We start from the raw sequence: 18,979 nt of genomic DNA, 5'->3' as shown, positions 1-18,979 counted from the left end.
TCACTTTTTGGTTTTTCAGGACAGGGTTTATTATATAGCTGCTCTAGAACTCACTGTGTAGACCATGCTGGTCTCAAACTCACAGAGATCTGCTTGTAGGTGAAGTTTTCCTGTCCCAAACACCAGCTCCCAAATAATCACTCAGAGGTTTAATAAAAATTAGAAATGCGTGACCAACAGCTCAGACTTATTACTAACTAGCTCTTACATTTTAAGTTAACTCATATTCCTTATTTACCGTCTGCCACATGGCTGTACCTTTACCCTCATGGCATGTTCATCTGCTCCCTCTGAGTCTGCTGGTGACACCTGAGACTCCACCCTTCTTCATTCCATCATTCTCAGTTTGGCTTTCCTGCCTAACTTTATCCTGTTCAGCTATTGGCCAGTCAGCTTGTTTTTAACCAGTGAGAGTAATACATATTCACAGTGTGCAGAAGGATTATTCCACTGCATCTGCCTGCCTCTGCCTCTGAGTGCTAGGATTTAAAGGTGTGTACTACCACACAAAATCTTCTCTTACCACTGTAGTAAATTGGTCTTTTCTCTAATCTTTGAACATGTGGCTGACAGTTGACCATGATGTTTTTAAGTGTGGGCCTATCATAGTTGTACTGAGAACCTTTAGAAGCTTGAAGAATTCTCTTCAAAAATGATTTCAGAAATTACTTTTAAATATGTAAATACTCCCTCTTAAATATGTAAATACTCCAAAAAGACAGCCAGGCATAGTGGCACATAGCTGTAATAGCAGTATTCAGCCAGCTGAGGCAGGAGGACCTGACCTGAGGCACATCCTTGAGTATGTAGCAAATATGTCGCCACTTGGAACCTCATAGTCAGAACCTTCCAAAAAGAATAGAAAAACCCAACCCCACCTCAGTACCTCTGTTTCCATAAACAGGTTCATGCTAGTAGCCTGTGGCTGAACAAAATTATTACAGTAAAAGTACATTGTTTGGCCGTTCTCAGTTCTTGTTAAACTTTGGAATTAGTTTTATTCTCATCACTAATAAAGTAAACATATTTCGTATCTTCATACGGACAATTTAAACAAGAACTTAGAAGCCAAGAGCTGAGGAAATGGTTCGGTCAGTAAAGCAATTACTGTGCAAGTAGGAAGACCTAGGGCCACCCCAGCACCATGTAAAGCCTTGGGATGATAGCACACTTTGTAATCCTGGGACTGGGCAGGGAGAGACAGACAGATTTCTGGGCCAATCAGTGAGCTGCTCCTCAGGGAGAGCACCACCCAGCTTGTCCTATGCCCTCCACTGGGGCACCTGGGAGAGGGGAAGCCAACAACTTGAACATTGCCTTCCTTCCTTCCGCTTAGAGCCCCGTTGGCCCAGAAATGGTGCTTTATACGGTGCCTTGCATCCTGTGCATGTCCTGTTTGATTTTTAACTGAGGTGGTTTTTTTTTAATCTCCTGGAAATTCTAAAGCATTATTTCTTTACGAAATGATTCTGATCACCTGATATTCTTGTCATATTTCTCTTTATAATTTTTTACCGATTTGACTTGTTTTCAGCTTTGTTTTTCTTTTTTTTTTTCCTTTTTTTTATTGTCAGCTTGTTCTGAGCAAGGTAATATCTATCTGTTCTGTTTCGTCTTGTAGTAACAGAGGTGTTTATGCTGTATAGTAGCTACATAGTTTCTTCATTTACTTAAAAAAAACTGTTACTATAGTTCAATTCTTTAAGTATTGTCAAGATGATTAAGTTTTAAAATAGTGAAATGTTATGTAAACCAAGCTAATTGTGACTAATGGAAAAGAACTAATTGACCATGTCAGGGTTTTTGCATCTCTCCCTCCAGTTGGCAGTATCCTATCTGATCACAGCATCCTGCTGCGTCTCTCAGGGTCTTCCTCATCCCCTCCCCGTGAGCCCAGCACCAAGATCAGTGGCCAGAGCTGCCCCGGAATAGGTGGGGTTTACTTGCAAAAGAAAATCCTTCAGATTACTGGGAGCACAGCAAAAAGAACAGACAGGACCAAGAAGGCCACTGAGGAGAATAGAGACAGGACAAGTTGTGAGACCACAACCAGGAAAAGAGTGACATCCCCGTTTAGAAGATTTAGGGAGAGAACTCTTTCAAGGGAGAGACTAGTCAACAGCCAGAAAGAGGACACAGATCACAATCAAGCTCCAGACAGCTGTGAGAAAGAGAAGGGTGTTGGAAGCCACGTCACAGATGAGAAAGGGAATGCCATCTGCGCCTCCAGTAGCCAAGGCCACAGTACCGCTCTAAACTGCTTCTGTACGCGGTTCAAGCCTAAGCGGAGAAAGACTCTCTGAAAAGTTCCTTATTCAATATTAGTGTTAAGTTTGCTTTAAGTTATTCATGTAAATGTGGCTTGAATTCAGCCATCTGTCAGAGGTTGGACAAGCGAATGCTTAGTAGTAAATACTACTAAGCATTTTATGGTGAGTGCTGTAGAGTCTTTAGTAGCAAAGAATTACTAATTTATTGTGCCTCACTTGTACATATGTTCTCTGACCGCTGTGTTGAGTTAGTAAACTTTTATCTACTTGTTTTCTATAGTTTGCTGTATTTTCTTCTGGTAACAGCTGAGACTGAGTGAAATTCTCAGAGAAAACTTCTTAGGAACCAGTGTTCTGTTTCATGTAAACCCCCATCACAAGCTGCTTTCACCCTCTACCACAGAACCTGTTTGCCATCTTGCTTCCTCAACTCTGGGGCAAAAAAAACCAAAAAACAACAACTATGTGCCAAGAAAGGCATCTTTTCCTGGGTCCTCTATCATCACTTTGAAATGCCTCTGGGAGAGCAGTTAGCCCAACAGGTTCAGAATCATCTGGAAACTTTAAGTGAAACTACCATGTCCCACCCCAGATTTCATAAATTTGAATTTGAGTGCCAGATGTATATGTAATTCAATAAATGTTCCAGGCAATTCTTGGTATCAATTACATTTGAGAGGTTCTGATGTAACAAACCTAAGGATAAAATTGATTTGAAATAATGAAGCAAGTCTGTACTGAGTAGTGAAAGAGACAGTGATTCTCTTTGGAAGTCGAGGGTTAACTGGTGTGAATGCTTACTTGCCATGTCCGTTGTCCTGGTCGTCTTAAAAGCTGCAGAATCATTTCATGGGCACTGGTGAGTGAGAGCGGTCCCTAGCGCAAGGCTATGTGGTAGAAGTCAGAAACACTAGCTCGGCCTGTCTTACTGGGTTCTTGGCCCCATAAGCCCAAAGGTAAACCACACGTTTCTGGATCTTGATTTTTCTGTGAAATGATTAATGGCACCTCTTGACATTTCACAGCCATTTTTTTCTTCAGTGAATTTAGTTAAACATGCTGAAATCCTTAAGGCGTAAGGAGATGCTTAGCTTGCTGTCTTCCTTTTTTGTATTACGGAGGGTCGGTAATGTACAAGAGCCTCCATTTCTTCCTTAACAATGTATCTGGGAATTAGTCCAAAAGTCATGTGACCTGTCAGACCTCACTCTGCCCTGAGAACAAGAAGGTATTGTTGCTTCTTGTTGTGGACCTGCTATGGCATTTTCTTTTATCAAAATCGACCACTTTGTACATGTCGCTGTCATACTGTGGATGTGGTTTGGGGCCCTTCACCTCTCTTCATCCCTATTCTTTTATCCCTCCTTTTATTCATGCCTCTGTAGCCATGCACTGTGCAGTAAGATGTATGGAAAGTAGATAGATGGTGTTTTCATCATCATACTTCCTAATCTGATCAGCTACTTAATTCTTAACAAAGGTAATCATGTCCAAACCTAAAACAGTTTGTTTAAAAATACTGAAACAGGGCTAGGAAGATCTTTCACTGTGAGGACTTGAGTCTATATCCCCTGCATCCAGGTGAAAAATCCATTGTGCATTATATTACCCTAGCACAGAGCAGGGGGATAGAGACTCTCTGGCCAGCTAATGGAGCTGCAAATTCAGTGTGAGCCCGTATCTTAAAAAATACAGTAGAGAGCCGGGCGGTGGTGGCGCACGCCTTTAATCCCAGCACTTGGGAGGCAGAGCCAGGCGGATCTCTGTGAGTTCGAGACCAGCCTGGACTACAGAGTGAGTTCCAGGAGAGGCACCAAAACTACACAGAGAAACCCTGTCTGGGGGGGGGGGGGGGGGGGGGGGGGGGGGGGGGGGGGGGGGCGGGGGGGGCCGGAATACAGTAGAGAGCAGTCAAGGAAGACACCTTACATCAGCCTCTGACCTACACACACATGTACACACGCACATGAACATACACCACATACGTGTGTGCACGCATGCACAAAAATAGGACTGGAGCTCTTATTTGCCCAGCCTATACGAGGTCCTGAGTTGTATTCTTAGAATTGCAAAAAATTGATTGAAAGTACTGAAATAGTGATCCTCAACTTGGGAAAAGACTTGGGTAAAATATCTGAGAGAAGAGTGTGCACTTGGAAGATGTCCAGGTACATTTCTTTGAGTGTGTCTCCATTCCTATCCCTTCCGCAGTGTGAGCCATGAAATATTTTATGTCATTCAAAGAAGGGGGACACAGGTTAAAAAACTGTACTGTGAATACTTGCTGATGTTTATAATGTGTCCATTGTTCTTGTTCTGTTCTATTTGAAAGTGTGTGAGCCTGGACAGTAAACCAGCTTGTGACTTTTTCCTTCAGTGTGGAGTTCTGTGGGTGTAGTATGGATGGTAGGTGAATGGCTATGTAGGAAGGGTATGGAGAAAATTGCCGTCCTTACACTCTCACGCATGAAAACTGAGATTTCCTACTGCTTTGCTTTTTGTCCCCTATCTTTTCTTGGTCTCCCCATGGCTGCCCCTGCCTGTCCCCTTACTTTGTAGCTTAATTGGTGTCTTTTCTCCTGCAGGTTATACACTCATACCATCAGCTAAGTCTGACAACTTGTCTGACTCCAGCCACAGTGAAATCTCCTCTCGGTCCAGCATTGTGAGCAACTGTTCTGCGGACTCCATGTCTGCAGCTCTGCAGGATGAGCGGTGTTCTGCCCACACCCTAGCAGTTCCTGAGCCCACAGGGGCATTGGAAAAGACAGATCACCCTTCAGGGATCAGAGACCACAGTCAGCTTGGTCATGGGTAAATACTCATGTCTGTGTTCCTCTCAAAAGTGGAATCAGTATGTAGCACTCACACCCTGATCTTGCACCCTCTTCCAGGTCAGTTGTAAGACATTCCATGTAAGACTGTGAGGTACACACATGCCCCTTATACATACTGGGTATGGAAATACATACTATCTGAAAGATACTTGGATACGCTTTTGTTGTGTTCCTGAATTCCCTTTATTCAAGTTACTTTCTGCCATGTATCCTGTCGATTGCTAAGATCACATTGTGGGGCTGGAGGAGCATTGGCTGTTCTTTCAGAGGTCCTGAGTTCAAATCCTAGCAACCACATGGTGGCTCACAACCATCTGTAATGGGATCTTGTGCCCTCTTCTGGCCTGAAGGGATACATGCAGGCAGGACACTGTATACGTAATAAGTAAATCTTTTTTTAAAAAAAAAGTGTGTACCACCACAGCAAGAAAAAAAAAAAAAAGAACACATTGTGTGCCTGCTGTTGTTACTAGAGACGTGGCTCCTGGCCTTTAGAGATTACTCAGAAAGATTGTATTATACAACAGACTTCCAATCTAGCATGTATGTCTAGCACATTACAGGAGCTAGGAGAGTGGAGCCAGGCCTTGATCTGCATTCTCATGTCTAGTCTTTGGACATTGAAACTCTGTTGTCTTTGAAAAAGTTGACATTCAAGAACGGCACAATTGAGTTACACCACACACACACACACACACACACACACACACACACACACTCACTCACTCACTCACATTAAAGAAATACCACACAGTGTTGTAAATATGCGTACCGAGTTTATGATGTGCTGTGTTCATCACTGTGTGTGCCAGCATGCAGGCTGCAGATTGGACATACATAGAACCATTTAAAATACAGAAACCATCCATATGAAACCCGACTGTACAGACATGGGCTGTTGGATACATGTGGCCCATGTTTGGGAACCTTGCTATAAATGTTGGCATCTATTCAGTTGGCACTTTGGGAAGTTGCTGTGGATGTCCCATCATACTTGGTTAACCTCACATGTTAGTAAAAAAAATAAAATATGGCTCCCCGGCTTAGGAATGCTGAATTCTCCACATTGGGGAGCAGTGTGTTGGCAAGGGTGTACTTATTTGCATTAATTTCAAATTTCATCTTGTGTTTTTATTTAAAGTCAGTCAGGGTTTCTTGGAGGAAACATTGCCTACCTAAGCATTCAGGTATATCCTGGTCTCTTGCAGGAGGGACACTCGTGCTGGGAAGTCTCCAGTATGCCACTAAAGCACCCATTCCTCATCTGTGTGTCTCCACTTTTAGGTGGATGCTGTCGAAGCCGTCTCTTATCAAGGGTGTAGCTGTCCCGTCTTCTCTGAGCAGTGAAGAGATGTCTCAGGAGCAGGTTGTGCTGGAAGCAGCTGACAGTGGGCGGGGCAGTTGGACTTCCTGCTCCAGTAGTTCCCATGACAACTTCCAAAGCCTTCCAAACCCGAAAAGCTGGGACTTTCTGAACACTTACAGACACACACATTTAGATGACCCTATTGCTGAGGTTGAGCCTACTGACTGTGAGCCCTGTGCCTGCCCTAAAGGCTGCTCAAGAACTTGTGGCCAGTGCAAAGGCAGCCTAGAGACAACCCAGCTGAGGCAGAGTTGGGCCTCTTCCAGCTCCCTTTCTGACACATACGAACCGAACTATGGGACAGTTAAGAGGAGGGTATTGGAAAGTGCACCAGCAGAGGCACCTGATGGCTTGGAGCCCAGGGACACCACTGACCCTGTTTATAAAATGGTCACTTCCAGTACAGACAGAGGTTTGATTGGTAAGTGCAGGTTTGTTTATGTCACTGGTGTTGAGGGGTTATGTGTCCGCTCCCCCTAAAAGAGGGTATTGGGCTACCTTGACCAGATTTTATTATTTCTCTCATTCTACACTTTTTTCTTCCTTCCGTAATTTATCACCCCCAAATTTATGGCTTCTCAGCTTTTTCTTTCCCTTGGTCATACATATCCTTGTATTTATATATAAAATGCTAAGGGAAATGAGAGTGACTACCAGAAAAAAAGACACATGGCCATCAGATACATAGGGAACACACAGATGCACATGTAAAGCCATGGTGATGCCTTTTCAAAAGTTCCTGAGGAGGTACTCAAGCCGTCAGAGTGAACAGGAGTATTAGCAGAAGGAGGAATGTTGTTAGGAACTGTTTGTTAGGTTCACTGTTGAGATCCGTCTGGTTGTATTGAGTGTGGTTGGTATCACTGCAGACTATGAAGTAATGAAGAAAAGATTGTTCTGGTGACCTCATAAGTTGTCGATACCACAGGTGCTATGTATACATGATGGAAACAGCAAGTCCTCTGTTACCTTTAGGCAGAGAGACATGCTGAGATCCTGAACCAGCTCAGTGATAAAGTAGGTCTTATCATCATGGCAAGGCCCCGCATCCACTCTTGGGCACCACAGAGCAGAGACAGAGAGACCCCAGCCTTTCAGTGTGCATAGCCTGCTGGGCATCACCGGGTAGCAGCTGATTTGTGGATTGCTGTGTAGTACGCCCTTTTACTATATTTAGCCATCAAATTGTTTATTCCCTGAATTATATGAATACTTACACATAATATCTCTGCTTCTCTGCTATGTGAAATGACCAACTCAGTGTCCTTATGATATAATTATTTAAAAAAAAAAAAAAAAAAAGGGGAAAAACCGAAAGGGAAATGTGCTAGCCTTGCAGTTTCTTGGATTTGTTTAGGGCACTTTGTCAGGATTCTAGGAATATACAAGTCTGTGTCCCTCTGAATATTTCTAAATCTTTCACTTCTTGGTGAATTTGGGCATATCCTCCTCCATCTTTCTCTCCTTTGGCAGCTACCCACTGCCATGCTCCATTATGCCTGCTTGTCCTCAGATGGAAACAGGCTCCTCCGACCCTGACTTGACATGCGGGTTTTACTGTAGAGAGTAGACTTCCACATGGACAAGCCTCTTGTTGATGTGAGCATTGTCTAATGCTCCTGAAATCCTTCCGCTTGTGTGTGGACAGAGTGTCGTCTTCAATGTCCTCTGTGTGATCAACATGTTGTGGAGCTTCCTCTTTTCCTTTTCTGATGCTTTGTAAAGCTTCACTCTAGTTCCAGGGGATTATTGCACATTTAGCAGGAAGAAATTATTCATGATGTCACATTTCCTAAACTTCAGGTTTTTTTCTATGCTTAGTCAGAAAACAGGTGTTAAAAGTAAAATTCCAGCCAGGCAATGGTGATCCACACCTTTAATCCCAACACCAGAAAGCAGAGTCACTCAATCTCTGTTTGTTCCAGCCAGCCAGGGCTATGTAGAGACCCTGTCACAAAACAGAAATAAGATCCCACGGGGAATAAGTTCATCTCAACTGGGAACATTCATTGGTTCGCATGCCTGGACTAAGGATGCGTCTGCCCCGAGGGCCAGGAGGTGGCCTCTGTGACCCAGGTGCCAGTGCTGTGATTCAGATAGAGAGTCTTCAGCTTGAGGGCATGACTGAGCTGTGTCATGAGTTTTCTTAAAATAGCCAATAGATTTAACTATTAGTGTTTGTAAGAACGTTTTCAGTTTGCTGTCATTGTATTTAAATGTATTCATTTTGTGTTTTTAAGTTATATTTTTGCCATTGTAATGTTCAGTGTGGGGTTCTTTTTCCTTTGTTTCTTACGTTTTTCCATTAACATTTCCACTGCTTATTTTTTCACACCAGTGTACTGTGTCACCTCACCCAAGAAAGGTGATAGGTATAGGGAGCCACCTCCCACTCCTCCAGGATATCTGGGAATTTCTTTAGCGGACCTAAAGGAAGGACCCCACCCTCATCTAAAACCTCCAGACTATAGCGTGGCAGTACAGAGGTCAAAGATGATGTTTAACAGCCTGTCTAGACTGCCGCCAGCTCCTCCCAGTAGCCACACCTCGGCCTGGGTTCCCTCGAAGACTGGATCCCAGCCTCACAGGCATAGCTTGCAGCCGTCCCATCCCAAACTAGCAGATGTGGCTGATGCAGATAGCGAAGCAGATGGTATGTTGACAAACTGTCTCAATGGCTCTTAAGTGGGTTATGGAGCATAAAAAGGTCTTTACTCTGATATTTGTGATAATTTGTAATGTTTTTAAATCTCTTCAAATTTGTTTCAAAAAATAGGATCTGGGCATATAGGTTGGTGGTAGAGCTCTTGACTAGCATGCACAGACCCTGGGTTCAAACTCCAGCACTACAATAAAAGAGGATTTATGATTCTTCTGGGCTGTCAAGAGCACTTGTGCAAGCCTGGCAGCCTGAGTTCTGTCCCCTAAACCCACACAAAGGAAAGAGTCATCACCCCAAAAATTACCCCCTGGCCTCCACGAACACTGTAGTGCACACACACTAATTATAAGGAACATTTAAGAGTCACTAAATATGATGCATTTTGTAAACACAGTCAAGCTATTGTCTCTGTGAACCCATTGCTTTGATGCTAGCTCACATGGAATATTGTTAACTTTGATAAAGAAACAGCAGCTCCCATAGGAGAATTCTGAGAAAAAGTACTTGATGTCTGTTGAGTAAAGTTTTACACAATATGACAGCTACAAATGGCAGTTGTATAAAAGACACTGTGGACTCAGCTCCCCTGGCAAGCAAAACTCTTGATGAACTTTGTAACTGTAGCAAAGGTTGAAAAGTAGTTTCTTCATTGGAAATAAATTTTTTAGCCTTCTAAACAGTATAGTAATAAAGTGATATATTGAAGCCATCTGTGGTCTGGGGAGGTGACTCAGTGGAAGAAGCATGAGGACCAGAATCCAGGGCCCCAGGACCTATGTAAAAGCTGGAGACAGGTTCCCCAGGGCAAGCTGGCTACCTGGACTAGTCAGGTTAGCAAGCTCTAGGTTCAGTGAGAGATCCTGACTAGAGTGATCCATCCAGTAAAGCATCATATGTCAACCTCTAGCCTCCATACACATTCACACATACCCATACACACATACATGTAACCCTCTACATACACACACCAAAGAAAATAAAACGACAGGGGCCAGCAAGATGGCTCAGCAGTGCCTTTGCACTTCCTGCCAAACCTGATCCCCAGAATCCTCATGATGGAAGAAGAGAAGCAGTTCTGCAAATTGTCCTCTGACCTTCACACATGCACAGTAGCATTTGTACACACACACACGAGAAGTAAGTGTAAAAGGATTTTAATTTTGAAATTTTAGTTTCCTATCAGCCCTCAGTGTGGTTAGAAACCATGGTGTTACAGTGAAGTCTGGGTCTTAATGGAATATCTGCCAAGATTTGTTGAGATGAGGAGAGTTTCTTTTGTAGCAGATAATCTGTTGGTTATTGCTTGATCTGCATTAACAGATAGGTGTGCCAGCTAATTGTATCTTTATTATTTTCAGAAAATGAGCAGGTGTCTGCAGTCTAGCCTTTGGATGCCCGTTGGAGACCCCTGGAAGTCAGGAGCATGGACAAGAAAGAGCTCGTGGTTCTGCAGGCCAAGGCCAACAGCTCACTGCTGCCACCAACCCTGAGGTTTCCTCGCTGGGCTGAGGAGGAGCTCTTCCTGAGTCATGCTTCCTTTTCTTCTGTCCCTGCAGGTGCAGTCTCCCTAACTGGATGTTGCACCTGATCCCAGCCTACACTTTGCACATCACTCCTGCCTTGGGACCATATTCAAGCTCAGAGTTGCCCCCCTGTATATCACTATAGGTTTCTCTTTTTGTACATCATTTTAAAGATAGTGGTATTATTATTTCCAAGCCATAGCTTGGGCTAAAGGACACATTCAAAATGTCTGCCAGTACCAAGGATAGTCTTGTGTATTTGAAAAGTAACTTATTATTTAAAGTATTGTGGTTTGTTTGTATTCAGGAGCTCTTGTTCGCTGTTGTTTGTCTGAGGCTATAAAGCTGTCTATGGTCTGAGCAGCAGATATAATCCTGACACAGGTACAGAGATATGGCACTATTGTAGCAGACACTCAGGTGGGAACTAGACCCCTGTACAGGTGAAGTGTGAGCAGCCTGCTCATCATGGCATGGGCTGTATCAGCCACAGGGGTCTTGGCAATCTTTTGAAAAGGAGAGCAGAGATCGAATAGGAAGGGAGAACCCCAATTTCCAAAGAAGGAACAGTTAACATTGAGTCTGTTTCTGAAGTGACCATCATGCTGCATCCAGTTGTGAGGATCCTATAAATCCAATGGGAATGGCTTCTAGAAAGTTTTGTTTCTATAGGAACCCTCCCTAAGCTAACATTTCACAACTCAAGCGTAGAACTCCTAGTTTAAAAGAAATATTGTAGAAGCTGGAGAGATGGCTCGGGTTAAGATACTCTTGCAGAGGGCCCTGGTTTACTTCCTAGCACTCACATGGCGGCTTACAACTGCCTGTAACTCCAGGAGAGGGGTCCAACACCCTCTTCTGGCCTCCAGAAGCACTGCATGTATGTGGTGCACAGACATACGTACAGGCAGAACACCCCTACACACAAAATCATGGGTAATAATAATTTTTCTGAAGTATCATGGATGTAATTCTGGTCACCTTGACTCACTCGATGGCTTGCACTCCACAACCACGTGTGCGGTCGGACTTGAGCTTCGGACCCTCCACAGAGCTCAGCAACAAGGGATAGACTTGTGTAAGAGAGGGGTACTAGGATAACAGAGGGGACTTCTGCCCTGGAGAAGACATCCTTTGGGACCTCCTGGATATGGCACTCTATTCAAATCCAGTGACTGCTTAATAAAGTGGACTTTTCACATTTTTACAAATTAAACGTAATACTTTGTAGTTAATGTATTTAAATGTTAAATAACATTTAAAGTTTTTCATTTGCTTTTTAATGAAAAGGCAAATAAGATTTCATAAACTTCTGTAATTACCAAAAAAAAAAAAAAAGCCAAAGCCATTATAAGTGCACTAACCATGACAGCATTGCTACAGAGCAGTCACATGACCAACTGCCTTTTCAAGACTCTGCTTTTCCGTTGCTCTCTTCCTGTTTCCTGCCCGATCACTTGAGAATCAGAACAGTTGTAAATGTAACAGTGTGTGTCCTCCCACAGAATGCCTGTGTCTTTAGGAAAAGTAGTGGCTGAAGAATTCCCCTGGGGAGACATTAACCCAAAAGCCTTAGACATGAGCCGAGGGGCACTGCAGTGCGCTGAGGCAGAGCTTTGCTGGCCCTCTAAAACTGAAAGCAGCCTGGGTAGCAGCTGAAGCTTGACAGCCATGCTTAACTCATCTGGCCTATGAACTGTGCTGTCCTCTGGTTGTGAATTTTTTATTCACCTATTTGCATAATATTGTTTTCATGTCCAAAACAAAATAAATATTTTTGCTATATCCACCTTTTTAATCAAAGTTTGGGTACTCACTGTCACCATTTTCTATCCATGACTCTAGAAAAACATGCTGTATGCACAGCCTCTGTTCATCCAACAGGTCTTCAGACGGAGCCTCGCCTGCCTTGGTCCTTAATGGTATAAATATCTTGCACAGAGCATTGAGGCCTGTGGCTTTGAACTTGCACTGTGTAGCTGCCTTGGTTATATCGAGCTTTATCTGTGAGTGTTCAGACCAACTGATCACATTGATCAGAATGAAAACCAAATGTTTGATGTATATGAGTCCCTGAAAAAAATCATGTCTGCCTTTTTTTACTTTGTCATGTGACTAGAGCAAGGGAAGCCTTAAAGCCCATGCTTGCTCCAGTTCCAACTGCCCATTTGTCCCTGTTCTGTGTCCAACATCACTAAAGAGACTAGTGCCCAGCGTCTGCCAAGACTGTCGAAGCAGGAGACCCTGAGTGCAGACTTTTTCAAACAGTGAAAGAGTCGATTAGTGAGTCCCAGTGCTACTTAAAGCAGGGGCACTTGCAATCCCCAGACTTCGTTTCCTCTAACTGGTGTCTTTCAACAGGACCTTCGGGGAGAAAAATCCTTTAGAGAGTATTTATGAGGGTGACATGTTCATCACCTCTGTGTTCTCTACCAAACTGGAAGAGTAGCAGAAACTATCAAGAGTTTCTTTATAATTACAAAGAAAAAAAAAAAAAGGGACTCCTTAAATTTAAAACAGTGATCATTTGGAAGGTTCTACACAGACATTGAGTGTAGTCTTTCAGAATTCCATTACATGCTACAAAAAAGGGGGGGGATCAGCCTTGAGACGAGTTGGGTACATTTTCAAGTTGAAACTTGAACCTTAATTCATCTTTAGCTTTTGTGCTATTTAAAAGGCCTCTTTATTTTTAATGTACAGAATGCAGTTGAACATGATAGATGTTTTAACATTGAAATGTGAGTTTATCAAAAAGCAAAAGCAAAATTGCACAGTTATGTAATCAAGTGACAGTTTCTGCACAATTCAGTGATTGTAAGGCATCCTGTAACAAGCAATGTTGTCTCCTAGTTTCTGATGCCTCTTAAACTTATGTCTTTTAGAAAGACAGTGCCTCTGTATGCTTTTGTATTTTTACTGAGTGTAAATACTTGTTATATTTTTGGTTAAGAGAATGTAAGGGTATCATTTATTACCACATCTCCTAACACATTGGAACCAATAAAGAACCTGCATTAACTGTGTGCACTTCATTCCAAGTTTCTACAGAGCCCATGAAACAGCTAACAGGTCACTTCGGAGCAGTGTTCAGACTGCAATGTGGCTCATTGGGAGACTTTGTGCCTCCCTAGCATGCACAAAGCCCTGGGTTCGATTCCTGAAACCACATAAAAGTGGGTATTATAACACACAGAGGTGGAGGCAAGAGGACCAAGATTTCAGCTTTCAACTAAATGGAGGGTTCGAAGCTAGCTTAGGACACCCTAACTAAAAACAAGAGTGCCAACTTGGGACCCATGGTGCCTCCACGTCACCAGAGAAATTGGAGTCTTCTGTTACTGTTGACCATATGTAATCTGTAAAACAGCTCTAATATACCTCTCCATGATGTTTCTGGTTGCAAATGAAGTAACAATGACTTAAACCCCATTGAGCTTGCTTCCTAACAGCAATGTCCATGGGCCCACTGTCAGGGCTGGTGCAGTCACTGTTAGTTCCTAAAGAACCCGTCAGCTTCCATTTATACCAGGACATCACCTCAAGGACAATGTCCAGTGAAAAGAGCAAACATGGTCCCTTTTTATGGGAAGATGAGCTTTCCAGAAGCTCTGCTCACATCGAGGTCATCAGAGCCACACTGAGAAATGAGCTTGTAAGGAAGCCTGTGTGCTGTGGCAGAACCCCACAGAGTCCGGTGAATAAAGGAAACAAGGGCATCCAGCTGAGGATCCTTGGCAGCCAGTGAGCCTGCGCACTCCACCCAGCCTTGGATGGTACTCAGGTGGCCATTTCTTTTCTGGAATATGGTCCCTCTAGACCTTGGCAGAGAAGGGATTCTGCTGCCCCCTCTTTTTTTTTTTTTTTTTTTTTTTTTTTTTTGGTTTTTCGAGACAGGGTTTCTCTGTGTAGCTTTGCGCCTCTCCTGGAACTCACTTGGTAGCCCAGGCTGGCCTCGAACTTACAGAGATCCGCCTGACTCTGCCTCCCGAGTGCTGGGATTAAAGGCGTGCGCCACCACCGCCCGGCATGCTGCCCGCTCTTAGACCTGTGATTTGTGTGGGAGCTAACACCTGCCAGCACATGGCTTCCCAGCCTTTCCCTCTCTCGCCGTTCCCCTGGTCTCACTAGTGCATTGCTCTGTTTAGAATACACAGTCTTGATCAGGATGAAGAATGGCCAGTTTGCAATCCTAATCCCGGGACCCTGCAGGTGGTTTTTCTCTGGGAAACAAGTCCTTGCCTTCACCTTGAGTTTGGCCAGCAAATGTCATCATTCATGTTTGGGTTCCTGCTGCTCAGGGGTGTGCTCCATAGAATACTTTGGGAACCCACTAACCTTCACCCCTAGAAGCCTGTGATGAGAACAGCTGAGAGGAACTGGCCATCCCAGAGTGGCCTCAGGAGCAGTCCAGCCAGCCTGCTCCTCACGGGAAGCAGACAGGTGAGCATGCAGTACATTTGATGCAGTTGGCCAGATCTTGTAATGCTTGGCCTCCTGTTTCTGGGTGTGTGACTTGTTCTAACTTGGGTCCCAGGGGAGCTAGCTGCATGCACACAGGATCTCACCCTCATGGTTTCATTCCACCTCTTCTGGCCTCACTGCTCTGGCCAGTGTGTCTAATGCAGTGTTGAGGGGTGGTCACAACGAGTCCCTTTCTGTTAGTTTATTTCCAGTAGGGTTCACAGGGTCATCAACCACCTTACCAGTGATGACGCGATTGAGGAAGGCATCTCTCCCTACCTAGCAGGCCCTCCATCTTGACCACATAGGATAGTATATCCTACAGCTGCTCCACCGTGTAGTGGAGGCTGAGCCTTGCCCAGATCCGTGAAGATGTAGGAATGGAAACAGCACCATCCATCCAACAGATCTGTAGAAACACCTCTGGACCACACATCAGAATGGAATGCTTGACCACTGAAAAGCTACCAACACAGCTGGGCACAGTGGCCACACGCCTGTAGTCACAGCCACTGGGAGATGAAGCAGGAGTGTAAGCCCGTATAACAAAACGGGATCCTTTTTTGTTTTGTTTTTTTATCTTTAAATTTCAGGGCTTGGGAGCAAGGACATTAACCATCAATCCTGATGATCTGAGTTCAATCTTTGAACCTACATGTTGGAAGGGGAACTGAGTCCTGCAAGCTACCCTCTAGTATCCACGTACTATGGTGCATGCATGCACACACAAATTAATTTTGAAGATTTATTTTGAAGCTGGGCAGTGGTAGTGCATGCCTTTAATCCCAGCACTTAGGAGGCAGAGGCAGGTGGATCTCGCTGAGTTCAAGCCCAACCTGGTCAACAAAGTGATTTCCAGGACAACCCAGGACTGTTACATAGAGAAACCTTGTCTCAAAATATATATGAATGGTCTCAACTCCATGATCCTGACTGTCCTGGAACTCTCCTATGTAGGCCAGTCTGGCCTCAGGCTCGCAGAGATCTACCTGCCTCTGCCTCCCAAGTGCTGAGATTAAAGGTGCGTGCCACCACACTCAAAACCTATCAGTTTAACACCACACTTAAAGGGACACTGATAGCTTTTAGATGCATATATTAGACAAGAAATGCTAAAGATCAAGTATTCTCAAGAAACCAGAATAGTAGATGAAACCAAAATTAATGGAAAGATACCAGCATAAACTAATTAGGTAAATATACCCCGAACAACTACAGGTCGGCTCTTTGAAAATACGTGGTTAGAATGTAAGGAGAGGACTAAGCCAAGTCAATAATGAGAAGTTTTCACAGTAGCATGCCTCTGAGATGGTACTAAAAACAACTCCTCAAAACCATGATAAGGAAAACCAAGGTGCCCTAGTTGAAGCTGAGAGTATAGTGGACCTGTTGGGAGAGTACTTGCCCAGCACCATTCCAGACTAGGTAGAGGCGGGAAATCAGATGTTCAAAATCGTCCACTGCCTCATGAGTTTGAGGCTAGCCTAAATGACAGAAGACTCTGGCTTTTGGGGGAGTGGGGAGGAGGTGAACCTGTCATTAAAAGCTGTAAATATCGTACTACTGCTCTCGTCAGTCATGCTCACATGGAACCTACCTATCAATCTCAGGGGATTCTTAAAAGAATGTTTGAGCAAGGCATACTGGTGTAGACATTTAATTCCACCAGTCAGGAGGCAGAAGCAGGTGGATCTCTGAATTTGAGGCCATCTGGTCTACATAGGAGAGTTCCAGGACAGCCAGAGCTAAAAAGAAAAGAAAACTGGAAAGGCTGGGAAGTTAGGGACTGTTAGTTCACAACCTCTACGGGAGGCTATGTCAAGTGATTGAGTATACCAAAAGAATGAACTTGACCTGCATCCACATGAAGACGGGAGCAGAGACCCAACTCTGAAAAGTTGTCCTGCACCTCCATGCATAACCCACACAGGAATCATGCACACACATTAATAGTAATTTTTGATTTAAGTACTCAGAAGAAAGTGCAGGGTATGTCTGAGGTCAAGCTCACTCTTTGTAGTTTGTACTAGGTTTCTCGGGCTGGGACTTACAGTCTTCTTGTTATTCAGCCAATCTTATAATAGGGACTTCTTTGAGTTTTTGCAACTTGAGCTCTGTGGCAGCTAGAGGAAGAGTCTCCCCCAGGGCATGATTAGAACACTCCAGGCTGTTGATGTACATCAGGGTCAGTTATATCACTGAGTTCATTCTCTTATTTTTGCACAAATGCAGAAGTTTTATATATAAAGTCACTAAATTCCTTGCTCCTCAGAGAGGTAAGTCAGGATGCTATCAAAAGCCCTCCCCTCCCCCTGTATCTGTCCTGAGATCTCTCCTAGAGTCTGGGGGAAGACGCTTACAAGCATCGGGATTCTAATCTGAGGGATCTCAAATCTATGCACATCGTGCTCTTTCAGACCATTCATTTTATTCTAAGTTCTAAATCTGTGGTTTGTTTCAGCTCTCCTTTTTCGTTCCTCTCTTGCCTGACTCTCTGCCATCTGCTGTTCTCTCTTCTTAGTTCTCTTTAAAGTTTCTTTTTTTAATCTCATCCTTCTCTCTTGCCTGACTTCCCATATTTCTCTAACAGGAGACCCCTTGCAATCCTGAGAAACGTCTCAAAACCCTCAAGGTCATAGCACATTCCTAGAACAGATGATAAGGAGCAGAACTGTTACCATAGTAACGCAAAGTTCCAAGGTCTCAGGACCAGAAGAGGAGGTGCAGTGCCCAGTGCCACAAACTCTGAGACATAGCTTTTTATCAGCAGACTTGGCAAGCAAAGAATTGGCAGGCATTTCTTAAGGCGTTTTGTGTTGGTATATCCTTGGTGAGACACCTGCAACTCTGACCTTGTGCATAACTGTAAAGTTTTAAACTCATGATCTATTTACAAAGGCCTTTAGTCTAGTTTGAACTTGCTCTGAGGTAAAAATGAGCTAAATGTGTGCAGTTTGTGTTAGGCTGAGGAGAGATTATTATTTTCTGTGGTAGTCTGAGCAAAAGGCACAAAGCAGACTTTAAATGTCTAGTCTCAAGGGACAATGGATCTCGCTATGAAGCATATCCTAGTGTATTTCTATATATCAAAATTTTACAGCTAAATGAAAAATCATCTTCCTGACCACCCACAGATGCATATGCCTATAAGATTGAGATGTAATCATGAGATTACCTATATACAATTTATGAAAATGCATGGTAATGGGAAGATATCATGGCTGTTATTGCACAGGAAGTTTACAAGAAAGAGCCAGTTCATTCAGAAGGCAGTAATTCACAAATGCCTTGCACGATGGTTTCCTCCAACAAAGCCATTGGTTCTGATAGGTTGACCTTCTGAACATTAGTTGTCCCCTACTGTATTCTCCCATGGCCTTTTGCTACCAGCAGCTCTCAATAGAATGCATTTATTTCAGTAAATTCATTAAATAGTTCACACCATGGATTTTCGCTGCTCTCCATGCTTCTAGGAGAGACTTCAGTAACCAGGTATGGGCAAATTGGAAAGCCTGTTCCAGATACTTTAAAACATCCATCCTTACCTGTCTGCTGCTCTAGAATCTCTCCTGATACCACAATCTACTAATTGAGATCCTCCAGAGTGGTGATTCTCGGCCTTCCTAATGCTGCCACCCTTTAATACAGTTGGTTCCTCCGGTTGTGGTGACCCCCAACCATAAGATTATTTTAATTGCTACTTTGCAACTGTAACTTTGCTACTGTTATGAATCTAATGTAACTATCTCTGTTTTCAGATGGTCTTTGGTGACCTCTGTGAAAGGGTTGTTCAACCTCCCCCAAGGGGTCTTGACCCACAAGTTAAGAACCACTGCTCTAGAGGAATAGAACTAATA

General features: G+C 43.7%; 1 protein-coding gene across 15 annotated transcripts in view; it reads left to right on the top strand.

The window, feature by feature from the left end:
* Rapgef6 (Rap guanine nucleotide exchange factor 6) overlaps positions 1-13,684 on the top strand; it is a 186,915-nt gene extending 173,231 nt beyond the window's left edge. For 11 of the 15 annotated variants that reach the window (XM_052757739.1, XM_052757743.1, XM_052757741.1 and 8 more), the window contains 4 exons: positions 4,856-5,084; positions 6,392-6,894; positions 8,812-9,126; positions 10,494-13,684. In XM_052757739.1, coding sequence (XP_052613699.1) covers positions 4,856-5,084; positions 6,392-6,894; positions 8,812-9,126; positions 10,494-10,519 — 1,073 coding nt within the window. In that variant the 3' untranslated portion in view covers positions 10,520-13,684. Of the gene's footprint in view, positions 1-1,821; positions 2,550-4,855; positions 5,085-6,391; positions 6,895-8,811; positions 9,127-10,493 lie in introns of those variants that run through there. The other 4 variants (XM_052757750.1, XM_052757749.1, XM_052757753.1 and 1 more) reach the window with 3 other exon arrangements.
* The last annotated feature ends 5,295 nt before the right edge of the window (positions 13,685-18,979 follow it).

The sequence above is a fragment of the Peromyscus californicus genome, unplaced genomic scaffold (assembly GCF_007827085.1).
Source record: "Peromyscus californicus insignis strain IS unplaced genomic scaffold, ASM782708v3 Scaffold_3__1_contigs__length_106647218, whole genome shotgun sequence".
In the NCBI taxonomy this organism is placed as follows: Eukaryota; Metazoa; Chordata; class Mammalia; order Rodentia; family Cricetidae; genus Peromyscus; species Peromyscus californicus.
Note: the sequence above shows the minus strand (reverse complement) of the source record. Positions and strands in the feature narration are given on the sequence as shown.